The sequence below is a fragment of the Anguilla anguilla genome, chromosome 5 (genome assembly GCF_013347855.1).
Source record: "Anguilla anguilla isolate fAngAng1 chromosome 5, fAngAng1.pri, whole genome shotgun sequence".
NCBI lineage: Eukaryota > Metazoa > Chordata > Actinopteri > Anguilliformes > Anguillidae > Anguilla > Anguilla anguilla.
Genome location: NC_049205.1, coordinates 23,655,620 through 23,668,095, shown reverse-complemented (window position 1 = coordinate 23,668,095; position 12,476 = coordinate 23,655,620). Strand labels below are relative to the sequence as shown.

The window sequence follows — 12,476 nt, the reverse complement described above, 5'->3', positions numbered from 1 at the left end:
CCGGTCAGTCAGTTCACATAAAATCAAACCGGTTTAAGCTCGTACACCGGACCGGACCGGCAAAACTGGAAACCGACCCAACCCTAATTCACTCCAGTAACATAATCAAAACTTACCTGAAAGCGTGTAGTCTTTTGGCTCAGACAGTGCGGTAATGTTGGCAGTAATGTGAGCTGCACACCTGATAGGAGAATGCACTGTGCATGCAGAGAGTTGTAATTTTACTGAATTCCTATTTAAGGGGATGCTGGCAAATTATCAGTACATGTGATGGAAGAGTGCGCTGCTGAATGCACTGCATGGCTACAATTCAATTAAATGGGCATATGTGGTGTGAGGATGGCTGGTTTAAGCAGCCACACCTGCCCTGGGTCAAGCTAATTAGACCTGGCCAATTGGATAATTGGTTAAGAATTAGATAATTGGCCAGGCTAATTGGACCCGGGAACAGGGGTGTCTGCACCTGTGCATGTGAGGTAATCAGTGCGCACAGGTTAAATCTGCCATCCCCACTCACACAAGGGAGAGCCTCTGTCATGACAGTTTTTACATCTGCTCAGTTGGCTGTAACATCTTGCCACCCTCGTAAATAAACGTGGACTGTTTGAACATCATCTCCCTGTGTCTCTGTGCTGGAGGGCCCCTTGGAAAGCCACTTCGGTGGCCTGTGGCAGGCTTGTTTGCCACAGCATACTTTTAACCAAAACATGCCATAAGACCTAGTATTTCTTTTTAATGTGTATCCCCCCCCCCAAATAAGTTCACTATGAAAAGGTAAGATTTTTATATTGAAATTATGCAAAATTCCCAAAATTCCAGAGTTTAACTTGCCTTCCAATATTTCCAGAAATTTATCAGAAATTTTCTGAGCCTTTGCAACCCTACACTCGACTATTACACTTTTTAACCTACAAGTGGGGCAAAATAGTTTGTAGTTTTTTTTTTCATCTTAAATTTGTCTTATCTCAGTGATGTAATCTGCCCAGTTTAAAAAGACTATTCCACTGCCCCCCCCCCCCCCCTCCCCCCATCAGCTGGTTTCACAGTGATCTCATTGTTTTTGGCTATCGGGTGGAGAGTCTCCCATTCAGTCTTCATGATGGTGTGTTGGACAGCAGAATGTGGGGTCTAAAACAGGGCCTCAACATTATATTTAACCAATTTTAATTAGTGCACTGGTCACCTTAAGACAGAATCTTATTTTGGATTTGAAGCATGGATTGGGTTTAGGCACATCAACATGAAAAGTGAAGCTAATTATGTCTTATCAAGAGGTATCTCAATTTGATATTACAGAAGAATGTAAATAGTTATATCTTTGTTTGAAAGGTAATGATAATGGTCACTGGACCGAAATGGTTTTTAGTTTTTTTTAGCAATATTTTTATGCACTTGAGCACATTTTTTTTTTGGGGGGGTGGGGGGGGGGGCAATACCCCTCTCCAGGGGCACCTGTGGGGGGGAGGAGGTTGTTAGGATAACCCCCAAGGATAATTACAAGGGCTCTGACTGACAGTGGCCCTCAAAAAATATTAGAACATTGGATTTTCTGCAGTGGCCCGAGCCCCTGTCACATACACAGTGTATGGGTTCAGCTTTATCCAGTTTAGCTGATATAGCAGTGCTAAGCAAAATCTCACATGGTTTGTCTTATCACTGTGCATATGATATGCAACCCTTCTCTTTCCATCCCTCTGCAACACAGGTTAATGAGAGAATATCCGCCTGCCTGGCTGACATCTCAATGTGGATGGCCAGGCATCACCTGAATCTCAACCTTGACAAGACAAAGCTGCTCTTCTTCCCTCACAAGACCTCCCTGGTACAAGAGCTCTCCATCACTGTTGATGGTACTACAGAGGCCAACTCTCACTCTGCTAAGAACCTGAGGGTAGTTCTGGATGACCAGATGGACTTCAAGGAGCACATCATGTCAACTTCACAGACCTGCAGATTCCACCTGTACAACATCAGGAGGATTTGACCATACCTGACCATGTACTCCACCCAGCTGCTCGTCGAGGCACAGTAAAGCCTGATTTATACTTCGTTGCACGACCCTTGCAACAAGTGTCGCATGACAAATATGATGTATTTTCAATGGAAAAAAGTGTTGCACCTCTAGAATTTATGTTGCAGAATGTCATACTTTGTCGCACTGCGCAGATTGGACAGCCAGTGGAACACTGAAATTTATTGTCATGGATAAGTGTCATTTCACCGAGCGCTGCCATATTTTCAGAAATGTAATGTTAAACTCAAACAATCTGTAAAGAGTTTGGCGTATTGTTACCATAGAGACAACAGAACTCTCATCAGAGACCTTCGCAGCAGTATAAATGCAAAAACGTTGTGCGACACTTACGTTTTTGTCGCACGACACTTGTTGAAATTACATTACATTACATTACAGGCATTTGGCAGACGCTCTTATCCAGAGCGACGTACAACAAAGTGTATAACCATAACCAGGAACAAGTATGACGAAACCCCTAGAGAGAAGTACCGGTCCAAGTGCAGGGAACAACCGCATAGTTGAACTTGGACCCTGAAGGTTAAACTGATTAACACTAACAACGAGAACGGCAACAACGCAGTCTATGGAAAAAATACAAGTAGTAGTTAAGACAGTTAATGCACCTAAGTCACCTACGAAACAGCTGCCTAGTTACAACCCTAAGCTTACAGTCATTTGCAGGGGGGTAGGGAGGGATGGGGAGAGGTGCAGCCTGAAGAGGTGAGTCTTCAGTCGTCGTTTGAAATGGGTCAGTGTCTCAGCTGTTCTGACCTCCACAGGGAGGTCATTCCACCATCGTGGGGCCAGAACAGACAGGAGACGTGTTCTGGAAGTGCAGGCGCGAAGAGGGGGAGGTGCTAGGCGTCCTGAGGTAGCAGAACGGAGGGATCTGGCTGGCATGTAGGGTTTGAATATCTGGTGGAGATATGCTGGGGCTGATCCCTTGACTGCCTGGTATGCTAGGACCAATGTTTTAAATTTGATGCGAGCTATAACAGGCAGCCAGTGGAGGGTAGTGAGCAGGGGAGTGACGTGGGGTGTCTGGGGAGGTTGAAGACCAGATGAGCCGCAGAGTTGCAGGGGTCTGGTGGCAGATGCCGGTAGTCCAGCCAGAAGAGAGTTGCAGTAGTCCAGGCGGGATAGAACCATTGCTTGGACCAGGAGCTGGGTTGAGTAGGTGGAAATGATTGTGCACCGAAGAATAAATCAGGCTTAATCTCCCATCTAAACTACTGCAACTCCCTTCTTGCAAGCCTACCTGCCTGGGCCGTACAGCCACTACAACTGATTCAGAACGCTGCTGCCAGACTTGTCTTTCCCCTGCTGAGCGACTAGCACTCCCTGCCATCTTAGTGAATGGTTCTCACTCATCCCAACCATGGAGCTTCTCCACACTAGCTCCCCAGTGGTGGAACGTACTCCCCATTCCACTAGCAACCACTATGTCCATGCCCATTTTCTGCCATGGTATGAAAACGCATCTCTTCAGTCTATACCTGGATTAACTCTATCACTCCTCTAGAGGGTACTCCCAATCTAGGATCACTCTAATCACATGTATCATTCTATCGTGATCCTCTAGCACTTTCATACTACATTTGTAAGTTCATTCAGCATTTATATTGCACTTGGGTCATTATGCTTGTGTTGTAGGTCTATCATATATTGTTATTATGCCTCATTCTAGCTTGACTTGTCATAACTTTCTGACCTGATACTTACTGTGTGAACTGGACTTGATGTTCATGACTATGGATAACTGAGTGTTTTGTAGTTGTTCCAATGACCTTTGGTATGCACTTATTGCTTATTATACATTGCTTTGGATAAAAGTCTATCTCAGCGTGCATTGGGCAAGAGGCAGGATTACACCCTGAACAGGTCACGGGGCACACCATCCCCTCATCATTCACTGCATGTCATAGCCAACTGCATGTCTTTGGAAGAAACTGGAGTACCCAGATGGACATGGGAGAACACACAAGGCCGGGATTTGAACCCGGGAACTTCTTGCTATAAGGTGTACCCACTACACCACTACAGTACTACCCACTGCACCACCATGCCACCCAACCTAATGAATGTCATGTAATGATATAGGTAGGCAGGAGAGGAAGAAGGGAAGTGACATGGTGAATTTAGGAGGTTGTCGATAAGATGAATAGCAGCATTCTGGATAGGCTACAAGGAAAAGGCAAGGAGGCCAGTAAGGAGGGAGTTGAAGTAGCAGATGGTCATTGCCTGGACCAAGAGATAGGCTGACTTGGTGGTGAGGAATGGGCAGATTCACTGTGTCCTAAATATATAACTTAAATGTTAAATCTGGTTTTCAAAAATAAACATTTCATTAAAAAAATAAAAATGTACCTTATATCTTTGTTTCAGAAACTAACACTGAAAAGTGCTAGTTCTAATGGATCAAGCTTGTTGTTATAGTCAAGCTAGCCCACAATATTAGCGTCAGGCAGTTTAGCTGGCTAGCTTACTAACCATCCATCAAATCAAGCATCCAGCTTGTTAATTGGCTTGGCTGGCTGTCAATATTCAACATCAACATTAAAAATGAGCTAAGGACCCCAGCAATTAAGAAAACAGTTGCTAATAAGCCCAAAACATATCCCAAGCATGTCATGCTGATCTTAGTTAGCTAGCTAATTGTGAATGTGGAGTATATATCAGTATGCTTTGAGTTCCCGAGATAAATACAGTATAGACGCTTTCATCGGACGCACGCGCGTTGCCAAGGTTATGCACTTGGCCCTAAATTAACTTCCGGTCTGTGTTTGTTTATTATTGGGTTTGTGTTTACTGGTTAATATGGCACCGATTACAAACGGAGTGAAAGTTAACCTGATGAGCAGACTGACATTGGGCTCAGGTTGTTGTGCTGTGGGGTGCAACCTGGAACAAATGCCATTTCGAAAATTTGTAAAAATGCATTATTTAACTTTGTAACCCCACTAGGGAATTGTGAAACGAATTGCTTGAATCCCTGCTATATTATTATAGCTGGTGCTTGCCCATTGTTACTTCGTATTTTTGAGAAATAACTGGACATCATTACCTGTTAAAATGTAAGTCCTGTAAAATTACACATAATAAACTGTTCAAATAAATAAACCAACTTCATACATACACATTTAGTAATACTAATACAGCCTTATTTACTATATCAACTTTAAGACAAGCAACACGCTCGTAATTATCTCATCGTGACCCATTAAAGCCAATGGCGCAGACGCTGATTCATACTTTCAAACTGCTTTCCCAACGGCTATTTTGCGTCCTGCCACTTGAGTTACAACAGTGAATGTGTACGGATTCCTAGACGTGCTGATAGCGACCGCCCTTTCTCATATTAACCTCAAATACGCAAGACAGGACACTTATACAGTATGCTAGCAAATTTATGTTAAGTACAATTCATAGGGTTGTGGATACACAGCCAAAAGCTAGCGCTAGACCACCTCTGACTTATTTGCTGGCACAGAAAAAAAATTGTGAAAGTGTTGAAAAAATAACCACGGGAGGATAACAAGGACATTTTTTCCTACTTAACTAGGTACAGGTTGTTACCGATATTTCACCTATTTCATATATAGTTGCAAATCAGTTAACGTTTTCCTGTCTGTCGAACAAAGGTGGTCGAATAGGTGTAGCACTGACTTTGTTTCAGGTAACAAACTCATGATAAGCGATAGCTAATAGCTAGCTGACCAGTAACAAGCCTTCAATAGTTATGAACAATTAGCTAACTAAATTGATTGTAGCTAGCTAGCTAAACATAGCTAACAGTGTATAAATTATACACAGAAACGTCAGATCAATGCTAGTAGTAGTTGATACGCTATAGCTACGTTTTGAACTAACGTTATGATACCTGTTTCCAATGACTTGACAATGTTACATTTCCTGATCATTTTTTGTTGTGGTAACCTAGCAAGATGACCCAAACTATTAGAGCCACGATGTTTTTCCATCAATGCATGCTATACAAATAAATACCTATAGTAATTGCATTGGCTACACATTTTACCCAGCACTAGCCCCATTTTGTGTCTCATGTAATCATCATTTTTAAGCAATGTAATAGAAAGAGTGCACTTTTTACACAAGAATGTGCATGTAACCAGAATAGTTATGGATTATGCAAGGAATGTATGATGCTCCGCAAGGTGCAATACTGTCAACAGTTATCTGTTTCTGTCGCTTGTTTTTCTGGTAGTGTAACGTTATCGCATTTGAGTTTGGCCAAGTAACGGTTCTTTTCTTCAACTGGTAAGCCCAAATAATACTGGTTAGACATAGTTTTAACTAGCTAGTTAACGTAATTTACTTGTTATTTATTTTGCTTGTTATCAGAAATAGTCTAGAGGGACTTTGTTGTTATTGATTGTTTGCGGAAGTCTGCCGGAAGTTAAGTTAGGGCCAGAACAACGCACATGCGCAGTAACGTTTGTTTATGTTGTTACCGTTGAAAGCGTCTATATATATACTGAACAAAAATATAAACGCAACACTTTTATTTTTGCAGCCATTTTTATTGTGTTTAAATAATACCTCAAAGATTTTTTCTATGTGCACAAAGATCTTATTTCTCTCAAATTTTGCCCACAAATTTGTTTAAATCACTGTTAACTAGCATTCCTCCTTTATCAAGATAATCTATCTCCTGCACAGGTGTGGCATATCAAGATGCTGATATGCTAAAAGCCACGATCACTACACAGGTGTTCCTTATGATGAGGTCAATAAAAGGCTACCCCAAAAATGTTTTTTTGTTGTTCAACACCATGTCACAGTGCCTCAAGAGTTAAGAGATCATGCAATTAGCATGCTGTCTGCAGGAATGTCCTGTAGAGCTGTTGCCAAAGTAATGGGTGTTCATTTCTCCACCGTAAGCCGCCTCCAGCGTCATTTTAGAGATTTTGAAAGTTTGTCAAACAGGCGTCACAACCACAGACCACGTGTAACTACGCCAGCCCAGGACCGCCACGCCCGACTTCTTCACCTGCGAGATTGTCTGAGGCCAGCCACACGGACAGCTGATGAAAGAGTTGGTTTACACAACCATACAATTTCTGCACAAACTGTCAGAAATCGTCTCAGGAAAGCTCATCTGCGTGCCTGACGTCCTCACCAGGGTCTTTGTCTGCAGTTCGGCATCACAATCGACATGAGTGGGTAAGAACTCACCTTCAATGGCCACTGGCACGCTGGAGAACGGTCCTGTTCACTGATGAGTCACGGCTTCAGCTGTACAGGGCAGATGGCAGGCAGTGTGTATGGTGTCGGGTGAACAGAGTGGCCCATGGTGGTGGTGGGGTGTTGGTATGGGCAGGCATATCTTATGGGCAGAGCGCTCGAGTGCATTTTATCCATGGCAATTTGAATGCACAGAGATATTGTGATGAGATCCTGAGGCCCATTGCTGTGCCATTCATCCACTGCCATCACCTCATGTTTCAGCATAACAATGCACGGCCCCATGTTACAAGGATCTGTACACAATTCCTCGAAGCTGAAAATGTCCCAGTTCTTCCATGGCCTGCATACTCACCAGACATGTCACCCATTGAGCATGTTTGGGATGCGCTGGACCGGCGCATACGACAGCGTGTTCCAGTTCCCACCAATATCCAACAATATTATAGCGATTAAAGAGAAGTGGGACAATATTCCACAGGCTACATCAACAATTTGATCAATTTAATGCGAGGAGGGAGTGTAGCACAGTGGGTAAGGAACTGGACTTGTAACCGAAAGGACGCAGGTTCAATTCCCGGGTAGGACACTACCGTTGTACCCTTGAGCAAGGTACTTAACCGAAATTGCTTCAGTATATATCCAGCTGTATAAATGGATACAGTGTAAAATGCTATGTAAAAAAAGTTGTGTAAGTCGCTCTGGATAAGAGCGTCTGCTAAATGCCTGTAATGTAATGTAATGAAGGAGATGTGTTGCATTGCAGGAGGCAAATGGTGGTCACACACGATACTTATCGTTCATTTCATTATTATTCTGTTCATTTCATGGTATCTTCTTTTTTGGGGAATCTGTGACTAACAAATGTATATCTGTATCCCCATTCACATGAAATCAATAGATAAGTGCTTAATGAATCTATTTCAGTTGACTGATTTACGTTTATTACCTCTGAACTAAGAATGTGATGGTATGAAAATTTCACGGTATGATAATCATGGTATTGTAAACACCTCACAACTAGACCAATGAGGGTTTGTAGCTGGAGGGGAAGGCACCGCGTGTTTTTCCCTTGGCTGGTGTGATTCAAAACCGGAGATGTTACTTATTTTTCTCTGTTCGTAAGAACAGGGCACAATTATACTTAAGAATGCACTGGTTCCGTCGCCGCGGGTCAGATATGAATGCGCTGCTTCATATCCCGCTTAAGACTGGCCTGAAACGGACCAGTAGCATTCTGGTTACTCTCCGTTCGCAAACGGGGCTATGCTGTCATCAGAGATATATCTGATCTGTCGCCGGACCGTCAATATTCCAATGGGAGCATCAGAATACTCACAAATGAGCGGAACAACACATCAAATATATCCATGACCCAGCAAGTAAGCGTAACAGTTACTAGGTTTTACTCTCGTAATAATCTGACTCCAAATGAAATTAGAATTTAAAATTTGGTTTTAACTATACGTGGAACTTGGAGTGGTTAGACACGACTCTATCTTGTGCCATCATTCCTCAATATATGCTCCCGGGTTTAGCACTATTGTTAAATCTCAGTTCGGTGAAGCCTCCAGAGGGTAGGAGGCTGACCACCATAATACATGCCTTCCTTTGTGCATAGATAGTTATGAGCCCAGGACAGTGTGTATCTATCGGGCTCCTTAAGGTGAATTTGACAAGAACCGGCGTATAACGCCCATGGGTCCGCTTAAGCCAAAACACCAGAACCAATACAACACCAATCCCGTTAGCGGGCAGATCGTGGTTGCCTATCTAACTTGAGGACCTCACTAAAGACTTTCGCTGTACTAGACCCCTGATCAGTAGGTCCTTGTCATAATTGTCCCCCTGAGTATTTAACCGGAATTTCGGCTGAAAAGAAGATAAAATGGATTAGACTCATGAAGACCATGCAAGTTAAAAATAAGAAGAATTTATTTAACAGGCAGGTTGGTCATTAGCTTCAAATTCACAATCAATTTAAAATACGGAAGGTTTTTAAAACATAAATACAGAGTAAAAAGTTCTTACCCAGCCTGTTTAGCTACACACGAAATCACAGAGCCTGCGCAGTGTGGGAAGTCGATTACGATCTTCCCTGTTCAGCTACACACAGAGCACAGAGTCTGTGCAGTGTGGGAAGTCGATTATGATCTTCCTAGATTGCTTTGTCTCCCTTGCTTTTAAGCCAAATTCCGCGTTTGATCCAGGCGGCATTTGCCATAAATTAACCTGGACGAATGATAAAATCTGGAATTTAGGGCCCCACCGTTTGGGGGCTGTTGTCAAAACAATTAGTGGGGAAATTGGGAAAAGGAGATGATTACCAGAGAGGACATTCCATTGGGATAGTTTTTTCCTGAGTTTCTGAAACTATGTTTTATCAAATTCTATTTGGTATGAAACATATTTCATTCAATTTCTTGATTTTCCCTGATTACGTCCATACCAAACATGTCAAGAGGATGTAATATTATGGTGCAGTTGTCATGAAAATACCCTTTTGTTGAACCATTTTACATGCAATCCATGTTATTACTACATAAGGCATAATACAGAAATGTAATGAAAACATGTGCATGGTTTGTAAGGTTTTACGGGGTCTGTGAATATGATAAACAGACGGTTTAGAGTCCAGATCCAGAAAAGAAATAAAAAGTGTAATGACAGAGGGGCCCACATAAGGGCACTGTGGTACTCTCAAGAGTAGTTGCCCCACCATTTTGCCAGAGGCCTGATGATCTTTTCACCCTTAATGGCCCCAACACACACACACCCACAACCATAGACAAAGAGACTAGTTCCTCTTATCTTAAGGCCATGATACACGGGCAACTTTTTTGGGCAATATTGCCAGCAATATTGCTGACAACGATTGCCGGCAATATTTTCTATTGAAAAGTTTTCATTATCTGGGAAATTAGATCGATGGGGCAACACAGTAGGCAACTTTTCGGGATCCTCCAATCAGAATACAGATTTTAGTCATGTGACTACTTCTCTTGGCTGAAGAAAATCGACGAAGATGGCGGCCAATCTTGCCTGGAGCGAAGAAATGGAGAGGCAACTGATTTCATTTTTCTCAGGTAAATTGAATCATTAAAACGTGTTGTTCTCATGTATTATGAATATACATGTATTGCTAATTGTTTTTCAACAACTGTCATCAACTGTATTCTCAGCTATCTTTATTTATTAGCATAAGATACTACTAATGTTTTCGTACGTTTCCATGGTTACCATGGGCTCCGTCAGTCATAAATGTATGCATAATTTGGATTAAATTAATTATTTGACGGAAATCTGTCAAAGTAACAGAACCTGGGTAATTAATATGACCCAATATTCATAGCTAGCACATTGAATAAGCGTAGTATTTACCTTAAAAAAAATCGATGGTAGCTAGTAGCAAGCTAGCTATCTAACGTTAGCTAGCAAGTACCTAACTTAGCTAGCTAAATTAACTCGCTTGCTGGCTGTGTGCGTGTGAGTGTGTGTGACTATGATGAAGCTAGCTAGGTGTGTGTGTGTGTGTGTGTGTGTGTGTGACTGATGAAGTAAGCTAGGTGTGTGTGTGTGTGTGACTGATGAAGCAAGCTAGGTGTGTGTGTGTGTGTGTGTGTGTGCCAGTCAGAGTCTGTGTTGAGGTCCCGATTTCTCTCCCCCCCACATCACATCCCTCTCTCTCCATTTCATTTATAACAGAACACCCGTGCCTTTGGAAAGTGAAGCTTGAGGTCTACAAAGACAAAGACAGGAGGGACAGATGTATGGAGGCCTTGCGCAACCAACTAAATTCTGCACAGACAGAAGTTGTTGTCACAGGTAGGAAATTGAAAAGGGGCAGTTAATGATAACTTATAGGTCTTTTTAAATGGGTGCTCCTGTAAGTTTTAGCAACATGCTCGGTGGTGATGTGGAGTCCACATGCAGCCAAGGCAATATGCCCACCTAGCTATTTCTCTGTGAATAGAGTATCTTGCCTAATTTCCATTAAGAATAATACAACCAACCAAAATGAGCAGTTGGGTCACAGTATGCTCATCACCCCAACTACAGTACATTACTGAACACACGCAAACAGATATAATGGGTGTGTCACATTATGTCATAGATGCAGACAGACAAACAGACACTGCACATTGACAGCTACAGAGGGGCTTTCATTTTTGGTAACGCAAAAGTAAATGTAACATGTTACTTTTCTCAGTAAGTAACATTGTAACGTAACAAGTTACTTTTAATGGAAGTAACGTTGTAATGTAACAAGTTACTTTTAAAAGTAATGTTCCCCAACACTGTTGGCCAGTAGCTTGGCACTAGGCCCAGGGCTCCAGGGTAATGAGAGTGGAGCTGAGTAGGCTGTATTAACTGTTAACTGTTAATTTTTGTTAACTGTATTAACAAAATTCACTTTAAAAGCTTTACGAAAATTCTCTCCTTATCCTTTGCAGTCGATATCATTTAAAAAAAATTCAAAAACATGCGGACAACCTTTCAGCGGGAAAATAAAGCAGCATCCAGTAAGCGGTCAGGCGATGGAGCAGATGACGTTTACATTCCAAGATGGAAATACTATAAAGACCTGCATTTCTTGAAAGAAGGAGGAGAACCCAATGAGACCGAAGATATCCCATCCCAATCCCAACCCATCCAAATTGAAACCGCAACTCCACCCATCCAAATTGAAACCGCAACTCCACCCATCCAAATTGAAACCGCAACTCCAGACAAGACCACTTCCAAAAATGTAAAAAAACAAAAAACAGGGGACATCAACAAAGCAGAGGTGGCAATGGAGTATGCCTTGGAGTGCTTGAAAAGACAAGAACAGAAGTTGGAGTCAGCACATGCAGGATTTTTAAAATATTTAGATGAGTGTCTGCAAGAAGTGCCGGTGGAGAAACTGAGGAGTGTGAAGAGGAAGATTATTGAAATTGTACATACCAATTGAGAAGAATAATCTCAGATAGAACTAGTTTAACCAATGAGTTTTTTTATTACCCATTTTATTTAAGTAATAACATACAAGAGGAAAGACTATACTGTAATTAATGTTCAATAAAATCTAACAAAATTTCATTTTATAATCACCTGTTCACTTGTTTTCATTACTTTTCTATGTGCAGTGTGAATTTGAATGAAAAATTATTTTGAATAAATGTGTAATAAATTAATTGAATAAATATAAATATATATAAATTAATTCAAATTAATTTAATTAATACACTTAATTCCCCTTCCTTAATTTGAA

General features: G+C 41.7%; 1 protein-coding gene and 1 long non-coding RNA gene across 5 annotated transcripts in view; both read left to right on the top strand.

Moving 5' to 3' along the window:
• Positions 1-2,094, top strand: part of LOC118227722 — a 59,670-nt gene extending 57,576 nt beyond the window's left edge. For all 4 annotated transcript variants that reach the window (XR_004765344.1, XR_004765345.1, XM_035418536.1 and 1 more), the window contains one exon: positions 1,706-2,094. Coding sequence is in view for 1 of the 4 variants with exons in the window: in XM_035418536.1 (XP_035274427.1) it covers positions 1,706-1,710 (5 nt within the window). In the remaining 3 variants the exon portion in view is untranslated. The remainder of the gene's footprint in view (positions 1-1,705) is intronic.
• A 7,894-nt stretch (positions 2,095-9,988) lies between these two features.
• LOC118228210 lies at positions 9,989-11,971 on the top strand. The gene is made up of 3 exons (XR_004765420.1): positions 9,989-10,308; positions 10,928-11,047; positions 11,677-11,971. It is a non-coding gene; the product is annotated as an uncharacterized LOC118228210 (long non-coding RNA).
• The last annotated feature ends 505 nt before the right edge of the window (positions 11,972-12,476 follow it).